This window comes from Centruroides vittatus, unplaced genomic scaffold (genome assembly GCF_030686945.1).
Source record: "Centruroides vittatus isolate TY-2023 unplaced genomic scaffold, ASM3068694v2 contig_549, whole genome shotgun sequence".
NCBI lineage: Eukaryota > Metazoa > Arthropoda > Arachnida > Scorpiones > Buthidae > Centruroides > Centruroides vittatus.
In genome coordinates, this window is record NW_027122325.1 from 3,429,010 (window position 1) to 3,446,838 (window position 17,829).

General features: G+C 27.8%; 1 protein-coding gene across 1 annotated transcript in view; it reads left to right on the forward strand.

The window, feature by feature from the left end:
• Nucleotides 1-17,829, forward strand: part of LOC136978717 (testis-expressed protein 10) — a 58,441-nt gene that overhangs the window by 35,378 nt on the left and 5,234 nt on the right. Inside the window, exons 9-13 of the mRNA XM_067274504.1 lie at nt 3,507-3,682; nt 11,674-11,857; nt 13,442-13,509; nt 16,285-16,439; nt 17,724-17,801. Of these exons, the coding sequence (XP_067130605.1) occupies nt 3,507-3,682; nt 11,674-11,857; nt 13,442-13,509; nt 16,285-16,439; nt 17,724-17,801 (661 nt within the window). The remainder of the gene's footprint in view (nt 1-3,506; nt 3,683-11,673; nt 11,858-13,441; nt 13,510-16,284; nt 16,440-17,723; nt 17,802-17,829) is intronic.

A 17,829-nucleotide genomic window follows, 5' to 3' on the forward strand; every position in this document is an offset into this window, starting at 1 on the left:
CATTGCTGGATTTATAAAGGTATAAGTTTTTATGATAATTTTTATTTCGATGATTACATATTTGTAATAATAAAGGGACAGAAATGTTTGAGTTTTATGGATTTTCATCATTAAAATTTGTTAACTATAATATTTCAGTGTTTATGATTCAGCTTAAAATAATAAATAAATACTCCACTAAATAAATTACAAAGAGGAATCTTTGAGCACTTAAAACTTCATATTCGAATGAATGTTTTCAGCTGTATAAATGGTCCCATCTTCAGGATCCAAAGATACAGTTAGAGTTGCTGAGGTTCTGCAAATTTATAAGCAAGCCAAGTTATATTTTTCATGTTTATCTCAAATAATTTTCTCCTAAAACCTCTCTCTCTCTCTCAACTTATGGACTGAAGTGTCAATTACAATTTCAAAGATCAACAGTAAATTTTGATAGCATAAACTGTAGTATAGAAACATCTCTTGCAATGCAGTATATAGTTGCAATTAACACTGCTTTTCTCTGGTTGGCTATGAATTTGACTTGTGTCTTATTGGTTAAAAAAGTCTGGCATCAGAAACTGTTGACAAACTATTTTCATTAAGGTACGTCTAAAATGTTTTATCAATACCTAATAGATACATACTGTACTTGCCATTGTATTAAGAAAAAAATTTTACTGGTTGTGCTTATGCGGCACCGGTGTTGTACCTTTTGTATGACAATAAAATAATGAATGAATGTATTAACAAAATACTGTACCTCCAATCAAACCTATTATTGTTTACTGTTGTAGGAATCTATCTCAAATTTTTTTCTTTTTCCTATGAGATTCAAGATAAACAGGGTCAACTGTATTTGATTCATTCAACTTTAATATTTTTTGTTTTGAATGATTTAAATAGCATTCTAAAAATAAAATACACTTCTGCACTTTAATAAAAAAAATAAAATGTTGAATATTATTCAAAAAAGTAGATGAATTGTCTTTATTCAATAAGATTTCTTCAGGCACGAAACCATTGCAAAGAACAATTCCAAATACTAGAAAGTAAATTGGAACACAAAAAAATTAAAACAATTTAGAATAATATATATATATATATTATTCTAAAGATAATATATATATATATATTATTCTAAACTGTTATATAATATATATATATATACATAAAAATACATTAATTTGACTTTTTATGCCAAAAATGATGCAGTCTGTCATATGTACTGTCAATTTCAAAAAGTTGTTCATTCTCTGTTTGGGAGCTGATTTTAAGCAGTTTATAATGCCAAATGTATGACTGAATCTGTAATGGTACCAAATAGAATAATCTTTTTCTCATACAATACAGATAATGAATATATATAGATTATAGTCCTATTCATTCTATATATTATAACTACTTCAATAAACAATTGATCTACAATTGTAGCAGCTAGAAAATTATTAAGTAAGAAATATGTATAATTACACCCATAGACATAAAGTATATACAGGCCCTAGTACAAAAAAATTAGTTGCAATCCACAGCTTAGCAAAAATACAAAACAATAATCACAAGCCTGCTGCTGGTAACACCTGCATAAATGTTACCTGTTACATCTGTACACAGCTGTGCATGCTAAATTGTGTTTAGGAACACCCAGTATAACATAGTGTCATCAATGGCAGTGATTGTGTGGTTAATGTTGTTTTCAGTTCCTGTATTATGTGGATTTGCATAATATGGGACACCAGTGTTCACTGAACACAATGTTTCTTTCAACTGACATGGTTTGCTCACTCAACGTGATACACTAGACTCTACCTGGTCTACTTTACATGTTCCACCCTATATATAAAAATATATCTGGTCTATTTAATCAATTAATTTAATTTATTTTATCACTTTAATAAATTAGATTAACTTTTTTTGTGTGTTCCAATTTGCTTTCTGATATTTCAAATTGTTCTTTATAATGATCTGAATAGCCCGAAGAACTCTTAGTAAATAAAGATATGAAAGAAACTTTGCAAGAAGTATTCATCAAGACTAAAAATATTTAATGTTGTTTGCTTCTTTTTCTGTAAATAATTATAATAGCCATATTTAAAAACAAAAATTTTAAGAAAGCAAGATTTTTCAGTTTTTGTGAGACCACTTGTAAGTGTAAACTCAGTTGTTTCATTTAATTATTAGGTAAATCTTTAATTATATATGTATATTTAATTTTTATCTTAGAAAATGATTTTCTTAACAAAGAAATTTTGACAAGATTGTATAAAAATTTAACTAAGATGTCATCTAATTTTGAATGAAATAAATTAAATTTTAAAAACTTGTTCAGAAAGTTTTTGAAATTTAAATTAAAATATATAATGGATGAAATTATTTCAAATGTTTTAGAAATATTTTGAAAATGCAACTAAATCTAGATACATTTCATATCAGATATAAATCAATCAATAAGAGAGTTAAACTTTTTTATTTGCAAAAAGCTGAATGTCAGCAATAGTTTTTCTTTATTTTTAAATATAATATACTTAACTAATCTTATTATGTAATATGTCTTAATTTAAGATATATTACATTATAACTAGATACAGTCGAGTCCGCATAAGTTGACACCCCAAGGGGAAGTGGAAATGTGTTGAGTTATCTGATGTGATGACTAAAGCGAAGTTGGAAGAAAACCAAAAAAAATACAATTAGGAAAATACAGAAGTGCATTATACGGTAGTATAGGCTTACAATACATTGTGTCCTCCATTTACATTTACTCTGTAGATGAAAAACTGAAAAATTCGTTTAGTGTTGTTTGTTTTGAGCACTTAACTATCTTGACTTTCTTTTTCAATGATCACGAACGCCTTGAAAACATCATCTTCACAATTGTCAGTTGTTGGCAAGTAACGTCTAAGGATTCTTAATGCCTCTAGTGTGAGAAAATGCAAAATTGGATACTGGTGTGACGTTGATGTAGATTGTATATTTTCTTTTTGTTTATCTGTTATTATTTTATACATAAAAATACATAAAATGTTAAGGTATTTTTATTAGTATGTATATATATATTAATAATAATAATATATTATTATATTATTAAATATATTAATTATATATTAATAAATAAATCGACTCCCCCTCCTGATAAAAAATGAGTTTGCACCACACATGCGGAGTGAATTTATTTTTTCAGGAGGGGATGACAACTTATCGGAGTGTGGGACTGCAAAAGTATTTCGACTTATCCAGTGGTGATGAGTTAAACGGTGTTGAGTAAACCGGAGTTTTTTTAAACATTAATGCCTATGTAAGTCGGCCGGGACCACAGAAAGCTGACTACTTAACTGATGGTGTCGAGTTATCCAGGTAACGACTTATGCGGAGTCGACTGTATATCTTAAATTATCTTGTAATATATCTTGAATTAAGATATATCACATTATAAGGTAATATATTCTAAATTTTTATATTATATATATAATAATTTAAGATACGAATATTATTTATGTAGGAATAACTATAAATTTTATATTTTCTAGTTCTTTGATATTTCAAAACTGGATGAAATCAATATTGAAAGAGTTTTGTGATACAGTAAATGAAAATCTTTCAATATCAACAATTCACTGTATGTCGAAAACTGCAAATACTTTAGCACTTCGAGGTTTACCATTATTTCTTGAAGAACTTCAAAAGTCTTACAATTCAGTATTAGGTTTGTTGTCATTATTTCTTTTAACTTTAGATATTTTTAATATACAGTATTAATATTAAATATTAATATTTAATATTTATAATATAATATTTTAATAATAATAATAATTAATTAGATACTTTTTTAATATATTCACATTGAAAGCTGAGTCTGCACTTCTTCCCTCAAGACCACAGTAGTATTTTAAAAATTTTCATGCTTATAGGTCAATAGAACAAAATGCTTCATTTCAGTATATCCATCAGTGATATATGATGATTACCTATTCAGTTTTAGTTTTAGCCATAGTTTATCACTGGTGGACAAATCATAAATCATTTATTCTAATATCTTTTGTACTGCAGGTATATTTATGTTTTGATAATGAGATGAATTAAATTTAAACTTTTGTAGTTTTATAGATACAAAGTTATTTAACATGTTTTTTACATAAATGAAGACCATTGTAATTTAAATATTAGGATTTATCACACACAGCATTAGGATTTATCACATATTTACCAAAGTGTAATAAATTGTTTGAAACCATTTATTACACTTTGGTTATCATAAAGACTACCATTTTAAATTTACAATTATTACAAAATTAACTAAAATGTATTTTGGAACTTGGGTTCCCTCTCCAGTTCAATTATTGTTGTACATATTTAACTATTAAAGTTGCAGTGGATATAGGCACCTTATTCTTTACATTATTATTATTATTATTAATAACTCCTACTTCTTGTCAACTCTGCTTAGGAAATGTAGTTTAAAACATATTAATTTTATGTTAACAATATATTTTTACAAAAATTTATTAGTTTTGATATATAGGCAGGAATCAGAGTTATTAATAATAGGAATGCTAGAATTTGTTGACATCAAGAACTGCCAACACACTTCATTTTGACCTATAATAGAAAAGTTGCAACTAGAGTCTGATGTATTTATTTTGACACACATTTTTATTATACAAATTTCTGAATATATTCTTTTGCTATCAAAATTCATAAAATGACCAAAAATTAATTTATTCTGTTAGTACTTTTTTACTGCACATGAAACACGTTACCTGAATCTCTTCTGTGCATTTCCTAGGAACTTTGCAAGAACTACAGAATTGTATTGTGTGATTGCCATTACTTCAACAATAGATCCCCTTATAATTTGTACTTTTCTCCTGGTAAAAAAGCTGAATTTCCAGACTTTTCAAAGTTTGGATTGGTTGGATTGGGCTGCTTTTTTTCTCCAGATACTCTTGATGCAGTTCTTCTGACAGCTTTTGAAGATATTTGTACCTGGAAATGAATTTTTGAGTTATCTCCTTGTATAATGTATGTGCATTGATAACCACTAAATCCAGGATAACATAAAACACTGTTACAGGCCAATGTCTTGACAAACATCATGTATATAAAATTGTGCTATCTGATTGAATGCATTGATTCCAGATTTCTTTTAATTATCTTAGAATATTGTTTCTGGTTTCCTCTTTTTGTCTTGTTCTTCTCTTGAAAAACTCAACAGAGTCATGAAGCAAACTCATCACAATTACATTTTTATCCTTATTCAATTTGTAAATTGTTAAAGTTGTGTTATCTTCGTTGTTCAGTATGACTGTGCTCAGAATCGGCTCTTTATTGATGATAGGTTTCTAATGTAAAAGTTATCATCGATAACCAATTGTATCATACTGTTCCCAGAATGCTGATTTTCACTGAATGTAAGTAATTTAGTAATGAAAGAGATGTAAAAAAATTGTCGTGTAGTATTGATACATGAATACACATAATTATTAACTTTCATGATGATAAGCTGCATCAATGACATTTCTCTCAAACATGACACATCTGTACCAACCTAAAGAAAACCATTAGAAAATACCTTTATTTCCCATCAGCCAGAATCCAGAGCTTGATGTCCAATTTGTCAGGTTTATTTGCCATATATTGGATGAAAGCACAGCATGATTTGCATTGGAACAGGTGTTTATCAACAACAGATCATTTGGATTGAAGCATCTTATATAATATGTACTGAGAAAATAAGACGTACTTGCTTTAGCATTAAAAATTGTTTTGGGTAATTTTTGATATATGTATACACTTAGAATCATACATATACATAACAAATAATAATAATAATATTTTCATTGTTTTAAAAATATTAGTAAAATTTTTTTGTCAGATATCAATAAATAAAATTGCAGGTCAAAATGGCCCATAGTTGGTAGTCTGGTATATCATTATTTAATATACAGTAGACTCCCCTATAACACAGGTTCATATAACACGGCAAAAAAATTGCAATTGGGTTTGTATAATATGCTAAAAGAGACTCGTATAATGTGATAAAACATCATCTCCAACTCGTGTCGTGACAGGATTGGTCGAATCTGGACCAATAGCGGATATTGTATAAACTGTTGAGTTTAAATGAGCACTGGACCTACTAAAAAACATTTATTATTCAACGGGCATAAAAATTATCAGGTCAGTCCATAAGTCCATGCCCATTTTTATGACCTTGAGAAAAATCTTGTTTTGCTGTTAAAAATGTCAGTCTAATGTGATAATTTTTACACTGAAGTGCTAAATTGGATCTCATTCATATAATACTGTTCAGAATTGTGAACATTTCAGTTGTTTATTTTCGTTAAAAATGGAAGTAACTGACAAATACAAAAGACATGTTTTATATTTTTTATTTTTAAGTGGTGAGAATGCTACAAATGCAGCCAAAAAAATAAATACTGTACATAATCAAATTGTAATTAGTGCAAGGACTGTGCAGAAGTGGTTTGAAAGATTTAGAAACAATGATTTTAGTGTGGAGGATAAGGCTCGTACTGGAAGACCCATTGACTTTGATGATGATGCTCTCTCTGCACTAGTTGGAGCAGAACCATCTTTAACAGTTGATGAAATTGTGGAACATTTAAATTCATCCCATAGAACTGTTCATAGACACCTACAACAAATCGGAAAAGTTTCAAAGCTAGGAAAATGGATACCACATGAACTGTCAGTAGCTAACCGACAACAACGTGTAAACATTTGCACGTCTTTTTTATCCCGTATTGCTTTAGAACCTTTTCTTGGTAGGCTGGTTACTGGAGACAAAAAATGGATCCTCTATAATAATGTGACGAGAAAAAGACAATGGATGGATCGCGACAAGCAGCCAAAACCGACTGCAAAAGGTGGGTTGCATCCAAAAAAAATTCTTTTGTCTGTTTGGTGGGATATGTCAGGTGTAATTCACTTTGAGCTGTTAGAACCTAATCAAACAATTACAGCTCAAATGTATTGTGAGCAATTAGAGCGTTTAAATGAAAAATTGAAAAAAAAATTGACCGTTGTTAGTGAACAGAAAGCAGGTTCTCTTGCAGCATAACAATGCCAGACCACACGCTGCAAAAATAACTGTACAGAAACTTGAAAGCTACAACTGGGAAATTTTACCTCATCCACCATATTCGCCAGATATTGCTCCCAGTGATTATCATCTTTTTTGCAGTTTGCAGAATTTTTTAAAAAGGAAAACTTTTGAGGATGAGAACAATGTAAAAAAGGCTATTTCTGAATATTTTGATTCAAAATCGAAATCATTTTACGAAAACGGGATTAAAAAGCTACCATCAAGATGGCAATAAATTGTACAAAATAATGGTGAATATATTATAGATTGAAATAAAATTTAATTAAAATTTTTTGCTGCTTTTTTTGTAGATAAAAATACACATGAACTTATGGACTGACCTGATATATTTTTATTAATGATGTCTCCAAAGTTAAGTTATTTTTCTGTGAAAAATTCGCTGATCAGGAAACACAGGTCCGCCGTTCGATGAGTCGCTCCGCAGCGAAAACAAGCTTAAGCAATAGCATCATCGAACGGTTCACACTCAGTAAGTAATCCTATAATTTTTTGTTTATAGCATAGTTTATATGGATTATTCCCAAAAAATTATATGTGATTTGGAAATGTCGAGTCAAATTAGTCTAGAATCGATTAATTTTATGGGAGAAAACCTTTTCAAACAGCCGTAGTCCCTAAACTGCACACGTGCCAGGCTGTGATTGGCTCATGTATTTAAGTGACTCGTACAACATGGATTCGTATAACACGGAACGTGTCTACCGTGTTATAGGGGGTCTACTGTATTTAATAGGGAAAAAATTTAGTTCTTCAGAAACGTTATTCCATTGTAAGATACAGTCAAACCTGTTTTTGTGCAGTGAATAGGGACCGCATAAAAAAAAAAGTCTCACATAGAAAATAACTCAAAACCGTACGAAATAACTTGGAATTGCTTTTTTAATTCCTTGGGTCTTTTTTTGCAATCCCTAATGGGGAAAATTCCTCTAAGAATTTTATGTTTTATATTAATTAATTATTTCCACTTAAATAGGAATCTAACATTAAAAAGTTAAAAATAATCGTTAAAAAATGATTTTATTTGATAAATATAGCTGCAGGAAGTGTTATTTTATTTAACAAGGTGTGAAATTTCACACCTGCAGTCTAAAGCTGGAGGGGAGCTAACTTAAGCATCTGTTCAAATATAACATAATATTTATGATTTTTATGCTAAAATACCAGGGGACCAAAAAATCATATGAGAAAAAAATTTTAATGAATAAAACATGAAAAAACCTGCTGATGTCATAGAAAACATCCAATAGAGTTTTAAAAATTTTACAGAAGTCAATTATGTTCCAATTTGATTGAAATTTTCATATACCACACAAAAAAATCGCACAAAAAAAGACTGCACAAAAACAGGCTTGAGTGTAATCTAATTTTTTTGTAAACTTATGAAATTTCAAAGGAAAAGCTTTGAAAATTTGAAAGATATACAACATTCAATAAGCTTTACAAGTCGAAATGATCTGTATGGTGGTTCTACTATTAATAACAAAACAAAAGCTATTAGATTTTAATTAAGCTCAAACAAATGCAGATATTTCTAGGGAAGAATCTGCAGACTCATTACCCATCTGAATCTAACAATGACAATATCTATTTGTGTGCACTTATATTTAAGATTTTCAATAAATTTTAGAGGCAGAGGCCTGAATAAGTCAGCCATAGTACCACTATAATTTGTATTTGTCAATCCAGACTTTGTAATCTGTCATTTAAATTGTCTAAAGAAATTGTATTTAGTGTCATATGACAAAGATAAATGTTTTTTATAAAAAAAAAAATGTAATAAAACTATCTAAGATGATTGCGTTAATGTGCCTCAATGATTATATAAAAGATGCAAATAAGCATTGATGATACAGTGTCATGTATATATTAATTTAAACTAATTATGTTGAAAAATTGTAATATAATTTACACGAATTAAATAATTACCTAATAATTTTCAGATAATTGGAAATGCTTATCTTCCTCATTCAGAATCATATTTTTACTGTAAATATTAATAATGCATAAAGATTATAATGCTTATGAATTAAGTTACACAATCTATATTACTTGTTATATTTTGTATTTAATGTATGGAAATGATTTTAGACAATGAAAATTATATGAATTATTTTGCCTTACAGTTACCACAATATTTATTTGTATCATTTTATCAGCTTCTATGGGTCTGTTAATCCTTGGATGCATATCTTACATCAAATTGAACCAGATGACCATTTTTCTATGTACATGTTTTTTATTTTTTAATTGCTATTTTTTGTGCTTTTATGTATTACTGACAATTGTAATCAAGAACAAAAATATACAGTTTCAGAAAACAATCTAATAAACTGAAATGTTATCACTTTTTGTATTGCCTTTCAGTGCATAACACGAGTCATTTTGACCTGTATTCAGGAATGCACAATTTGTTTCTAGTGCACTGTTTCTTTTGTTTTCCATTTAGTTCTGATTTTGGTTTTTGCTACATGCTACATAATCTCAAAAGTTTTAGTTTCAGTTTACATAGCTTCCATATGCATACGACATTTTACTGTTTCTTCATGTTTCTTCTTAGAACTTTCTATTTCTTTTTTCATCTTGGTAATTTTTCTCAAAAGTAAATGTAGAAAATTGCTTGTTATTCGCATATAGTTACTTTTGCTCCACAATGAATTTCTTAATAAAAATAAAATAAGCCACTCATGTACTGGCTATGTTGTTAATCAACTACTTCAATGACTCAAAGAAATTATGCATAGAAGTTTTAAAGATAAACCAAATAAGCTTTTTGAAAAAAGAAATGTGAATATGAGTTGAGAATCAGAGATGTTACTGTAGAACAGTTGGTGAAAAAAATTTCAGTTGTAAGATGTTGAATGATATGAAATGAATACATTCATAGAAATATATTTGGTGGCTGGAGTTGTGAGAAATTGGGATGTTTCAATTCACAAACTGTTTCTTAGTAAGATGACAAACTCAATATATTATGCAACTATGTAGGAAGATTTGAAAGAATGCATAGATGTCTGCAATTTATGACAGGACAACAACGAAAGCAGAATGCCTTCAGTCAGATAAATTGGCAATATTTTCACACATGGAGTTATTTTATATGAAACTGCCAGAAATGTTTGGCTCGAAGTGAAAATATTGTGGTTGATGAATCTGATGTTGGTCCTACTTCATGGCAGATGTCTGTTTGGAAAATACATGAAAAGCAAACCTGCCAAGTATTGAATCAAAGTAAGTTATTTTGAAGAAATGATTCAGACTTGTTACACTTGTGATGAGCATTGTTATGCATTGTTTATATAAGAAAATATACTTATACAACTTTGAATAAAAATGTGGGTTTTGACATAGCAAATGAGCTGTCATTCTTTAAATTCTTCTATGACTGCATTATGTAAACACACAAAAGGTTTTAAGAGTGTTTATTTAACCACAGCCATTTTTTACTATTCTTCTAACGTTTTTGGTTATTTTTAAAAACGTTTTCAATTGAAAAAGGTTATTAAAAATGAGCTGTCATTCAATTTTGAAAAATGGTCAAAACATGATGTATGATAACTTCTTTACAAGCATTACCATTGCTAAATATTTAAAGAAACAGTAGCTAACAAACTTGGAATAATGAGGCAAAACAAACCAGATATTTAATTGTGTTTTAACCTATTAAGGGACGGATCAGCTCATGACTTCACTGATGGTATGGCACTAGTTAGTTATGTTTCAAAAAAAGGAAAGAAGAAAAAGCAGTTTTTTTTAGCATAATGCATAATTATTTATTTCAGCTATTTAGCTGAAATAAATAAATATGAATAAGCTAAAATATTACATTTTATTGCAACAAAATAGGAAGTGTTCATATGATGACTGTGTCAATGCTTATATTATTTTAAAGAAAATTAATCTAGAATACTTTTGAAATTGTTCTTGCCAGCAAACTTTTTTTTGCTGAACTTTCTATGTTATCTTGCTTGTGATAGTCAAGAATACTAGGCTTGACAAAGCAAATTTCCTTAACCATGGAATTGTTTAGTGTAAAAACAGAAAGAAGTTAACAATCTGCACCTGTGCTGTCAAGTAGAGCAAAAAAAAAAAAAAAGACTATCTGCATGACATTAAAAATGCTTAACCCAAATAACTATGAAATGCATGCAGTTATTTGGGTAGATTATTACACACTTGTACAAAGTGTGTAATAATCTACCCAAATGTGTGACAAAAGTTTGACATTAAAATAAATTATAACATTAACATATTTTGACATCAAAACTTGGATTTAATGATAATTAAGTAAACATTAGAAAAGTTATTTTATCAAAAATTAGAATCTGTTGAAAAGTACTGTGTGCACTAAAATGACTAATATGTGTATTAATAGTCAGAATAACTATTGTGCCTTCAAGAGTTAAAATTAATACAGTATCAATAATGTTGCATAATAAATAGTAATAAATTATCATTTTGATATTAATATTTTAATTTTTGTAGTAAATTTTTAAATTTTAAAGAATTATTTAGGTTAAATTAATTATAATCAGTTATTTAAAATAATTGAATTACTATATTTTATTCAGATACATTTACAACAGTTTGTGAAAGATTTCCAGAAGAGATTGAATTACATTGTCATATTGTAGAATTATTAAGTTTTATACCAAAGTTTACAAGAGAGATTTTCATTCAATTGATATACTCATTTATGAAGCCATGTATTTCTGTAAAATCAATTTTACATTTAATTGAATTATTACATGTTAGGTATGGATTTTATTTTATTTTTTAAATTAAACTACAATGCACTCTTGTTAATGCAAATCAATATTGTTTTTTACTACTATTTTTATTAATAAGTTAATAATAAATTTTATATAGTTTTGAATTATGTTTAATTATAATAAATTAATGCAAGCAAAATATATACCGGTATCTCTCATCTAACACAGTAGATACATTCCAAAAAAGTGCTGAGTTGTGGGAATCCATGATGTACAAAACAAAGGACTAATGTAAAACATGTGGTTAGGTTCCAGAAGTTAAAAAAATAAAAAAAATAGTATACTTTTGCTGTTACTAAGAGAAATATGTTTATTAAAGCAATGAATACTTTATTTCCAATTGATAATTAACTAACAAGCACAATTAAATGTACTGTTAATATTAATTTTAGTTAAATGAGGGCATTTTTTTTACAAATTATCGTCATCGTCTGAGCTTTTTTGTTGATCTTGATCAGAAATATCAGCAGTGTCTTCATTTTTTAATTTTTATCATAAACAATTTTTATGGATGACAAAACAAAAATACGTTACTAATTGATAATTTGTTCTAGTGGGTTGCATTTCAGTCAATTACCAAGTGATTTTTTTCCAAAATTTGTGTTCAAATACTGAATTGTTCCAATTGGGAACAGTTCAAATACTGAGATATCACTATTTCTTTTGTCATTTTTACAAATAATTACTTACCTACAGTGAAAAAAAGTTTAATAATACTTATCTAAAAATATTCAAATAAACTTAACTAAATACAATGATTAATCTATAAAAAGAAAACACAGTGATAGTATTAAAGGCTAAAATCTGAAAGCAGTGATGACAGTTGATGGGAAAGCTGGGACAAGGAATAAAAAATTCTACTATGTTTTCATTAAACCTGATGAAAGGCACAAAACAAATTGAAAATTTCAATATTCTAAAATCTATGGAAAATTTGAGACAGAACAATGCTTACTTTAATAAAAAAAAAAAAAAAATATTGAATAAAGAAGTTTACACTTAAAAATTGTGAAATTTTGTATGGAGGATTTCCAAAACTGTGTTGTACAAGGGATACCTGTATTACTACGTAAACTTTTTTTCAAGAAACATGCAATACCAATTATCTGGTTAGATAATTGGTATTGCATGTTTCTTGGAAAAAAGTTATATTAAATTTGTTTCATTTTGTAAGATTTCCAAATAGCACTGTTTTACAACTGGATGTTGCTGACAAAAATGTAAAACAAGAAATAAATTTTTCAGGAAGCTGAATTAAACATTGGAATGCATTAACTAATTTTAGCACTTGGATTTCTGAAATTGAGATACTTGCTCACCACATTCTGTTATCTCAGTTTTGTGGAAAAGCTTTGCCACTAAATATTCTAATTATAAACTAAAAAGGCTCATAACTATTAATTTCATAAGTTAAAAAAAATATGTATTATGCATTTTCACATGTAATGTATCTGTACATTTATGTAAAAATTGTCTAAATTAACAATTGGATTAACAAGAATGCTCTGTAGATTTTTAGTTATATGCTGGAAATTTTTTGAAATTAATTTCTCATTTTTATTTTTAGAATTTTGAAAACTTCTTCCAATGCTGATATTGGATTATATATCAGTTTTTTATTAGATGTTATAGTTGGTAAGTGTAAATTGAAAAATAAAATTAATGTTGGAATTTTATAAATTCAATGGTTTCTATATTTTAAATTAAGATCTTTAACATATTATATTTCAAAAGTTGAAAAATTATCCAAAATATTTTAAAGAAAATTTTTTATTTCTAATAGTAATAATTGTAATGATTATACTGTTCATTTATTAGAATATTTTCAGTGAACTATAATATTTTTTAACTTCTGACTAAAAATACATACAGTGGTATCTTGTGGTTCGAACACTTCAGAGTTTGAATGCCAAATTTGACCAAAACTTCAAAGAATTTGAACAATACTTCAAAGTTTGAACTCTGCATGGAATGGAAGTGTAAATAAGCTTCTGAACAAAGAATATAATCTCAAATTACCAATAATGTGTAAAAATTCACACTGTTATAATTAAATTACACATTATGTTAAGTAACAACAGCTGTTAATAATACACACAAACTTTCTGTTTAACTCAATATCTTTACTTGATTAATCATGGCATCCAAGAAATGTGTAGAAGCAACAAAATCTAACTACAGTAGTAAGAGGAAGGCTTGAAAGTAGTACACGTGTGGCTGGAGGCCAGGTTTAGGATGCTGAAGTTGACAGCGTGTGACCAATAAATGCAATTTTTACTTTTTCTACATTATTTATTGTTTTTGTGTTTTAATTTATTATTAGGATGTTTTGATTGTTATTTTTTACCTTAAATTATGTGTATTTGTCATTTTAAGTTTATTGATATATGTATTGTTTAGGGTCTGGGAATGGATTAATTGACTTTCCATTATTTCTAAAGGGAAAATTGCTTTGGACTTTGAACAATTTGGAGTTCAAACAGCCTCCTGAAATGAATTAAATTCAAAGTACGAGGCACCACTGTATTGGTTTTCTTCATCATCAAATATATCTATTAATCTATATTAAAAAAATCTCCAGAAACCTGATTTTTTGATTAAAGCCAGATGATCTGCCAAATTATTGGACTATAATTAGTCTAAGTTTATAGTTATATAGATATGAAGTAAGATATATATCTTCCTACCTCAAGACAAATTACTTCTCATCTAATTATTGACATATCCTAATTATAGCTTGATAATTAGGAAAATTGTCTGGCTTTATATTTATTTATTGAAAGGAGAAATTGTTTTAGCTTATTGGGCTGCAATTTGAAACAATTGTAGACCTATAAATTTTTACTGTTGCCCATCTGCATATCAGTGCATCAGAATATTCCTGATAGATTGGTTTGTAAAAAAAATTGATTCTGATGATGGTTTGATTTTTTTAATTTTTTTGTTAAGCATTCTTTTCATTGTTTTTCTGTGGCAGGCACTCAAACACAGCAATGGATGTATGTGGCTGTAAAACTAATTTATGGTTCATTGGAGCATTCTCTCCATATGTGATTTGCTGCTGACAGCCATGTGATGTATAGTTGCTGTTACTTTTGGCAGGTGCTGATTTAGTGGCGGTACTGCTTTGTCGGAGACTGAAGATGGTAGAAGATTACATGAGGAAACCTTATCTTTCATGTAGTATTTTGGATGAGAAAATGATCCATTGATGGAAATCACAAAAAGATAATCCAATTACAGTACAAGGCAAGAAAATATTTGCCTATATGCCATTCTGGTGTTCCATCAGAGCAGTTATTTATATTTACTGCTGGAAACATTTGCACAAACATATTCAATTGAGTGGAGAAAAACTATTATGCTTGCTTTTATGCTTATGCTTTTAAACCATAATATGTAAATGTTTCATGGTGTAATTATGGTCTTTAGTACAGTAGAGTCCCATACAACGCGCAAATAAAGCAAGCAACAACCCTCTAATTTTGTCAATCAGAGGTATACATTTTTTTTTTTTCAACTTATAGGCCAAGGTTTAAACTTCCATAAATCATGTGATAATGCAGGTTTCGATAACTCGATTTCCTATAATGCATAACGAATCCCCACATTGTACGGGACTCTACTGTAATCTAAAGTGAAATAAAGGAGCTTTAAAGTTTTCATTCATTATCGACTCCTGTAGAATTAATAGAGGCAAGGATTGAATCAGTTGGACAATTATCAAAACTCAGTATAGTATTGTGTGTAATTTTTACAGACTTTACATGAATGGAAAAAAAAATTTGATTATTTATTGATATTATCTTAATTGAAGAACTCAAAAAATTGTTTAATCTATAAGTATTACAATAATTCAAAATATTAATTTTAAATTTGAATATAATATACAGTCGAATTGCGATAAGTCGACACCCGGATAACTTGTCACTCGTCAGTTACGTAGTAAATTTTTTGTGGTCCCGGCTGACTTACATAGACATTAATGTTATTAACCTTAAAGAACTCTGTTTACTCGACATCGTTTAACTAGTCACCACTGGATAAATCAACATGCTTTTTCTGTTTCACACTTTTTTGATGTCTGATAAGTTGACTCCCTTCCTGAATAAATGAGTTCACACCGTACAATAAGCTATGTGGTGTGAACTCATTTTTCAGGGGGGGTCGACTTATCAGAATTCTAAAAAGTGTGAAACAGAAAAAGTATGTTGATTTATCCAGTGGTGACTAGTTAAACGATGTTGAGTAAACCGAGATGTTTAACACTAATAACATTATTGCCTATGTAAGTCGGCCGGGACCACAAAAAATTGACTAATTAACCTCCGGTGACAAGTTATCCGGGTGTTGACTTATCGCGATTCGACTGTATAAGAAATATAATAATTATATTTTTGTTAATTTTAGGTATTTTAAAGAAAGATGTTATAAATTTATTTGAGAAGTACACAAAAGATAAAATATGGCTTCATATAAGAAATGTTCTTCCATTATTGGAAAACTCATTTATCATTTTACCAAGTGATAAAAATGTTTTTGATAGACATATGAGTCTTGTTGAGGTAAATTAAAAATTATATACTTTAATATATACATTTAAATTTTATTTGATTTATAACTTAAGAGAAGTTCAATGTGAAGTATGTCAGTAATGTCAGAAATTTTCTTTGAATTAAGGGTATGCGAATATAAGAAAAATGACTATCAAATAGTGTTGAATATTGGGCATACATTTAAAAGATTGTGTGTTGTATATGAAAATTCATTGAGCAAATGATTTAAAAAAATTAGTGAATATTTTCTATAATTTAATCTTCTTTTTAGCTGTTTTTAACGGAATATTCTTTCTGATAAATTATTTTTTTAATTTTTAGAAGATCAGTTTTGTGAAATAAAATTGATTAAAATTGTTAGAATAAGACATTTTATTATATAAAAATAATTTTTCTTATTAATCCACAATTGTAAATTGAACGATTTTGAAAAGAGGAAAACACTATTCTAAAATTAAAAAATTTATTGACCTTGTCCCTTAATAAATTTCCTAAATTTTACTTTTTTTAAAATGCTTCAAATCCTTTGATTGTATTTTTCTTTTCTATCAATACAGTTTCCGATATCACACCATAATAAAAATGTGACCAGATTAGAACTTCTTTATTCTTTCAATTAACTCCAAATGTACATTTTGGTTCTTTTGACTTTTCTTCAGTTGGACCGTACAATTTTCATAAAAAATTGTAATTTAAAATTTTCCATGTATAGTTTTTTTCCCCCAGGTATGACTTTATAAAATTAAATACTAGTTCCAAACAAGTTATGTTTTGTAGTCATTTAAAACTTTTCCAAAAAAGCAAAAGGTATTGATTACTTAAAACTTAAACAAAAAAAAAAAAAAAAAAAGATACTGATCACTTAAACTATCTTATATTAATTGTCTAATCTGAAGTTCTACTCAACTCTCTCACCTTCTAATGGCATTAATGGTAACCATATATTATCAATTTTCATTCTTTCATTTCCATTTATGCAATAATTAGACTTTCTCCATTTTACCAAAGTTACTTTGAAATTTTATGATGATTTTTTTTTTATGTTTAATTCTTTTATGATTTAATAAAAACAATGTATTTTCTTCTTTTTTATGAAATAAATTGTTTCCTGAATTTTTATTACTTTGTTAATTAAGTATTTGTGAAAATTGAAATATCAGATCATTTAAACTTTTACCAGTTTCTTTGGGATTTATGAGCATTTATTGTATATATTTTCTAAAAGACGTTTTTAATTTTAAGTTATTTGTAAATTCTAATATTTTAAATATATTTATAATTGTTTTTACACAGAAAATATGTGACATGATCCTTCTATGCAATGTGGAAAACTTACCACATTATATACAAAATTTTATACAAGCTATACTTGTAAGTATTTATATATATATAATTTGTT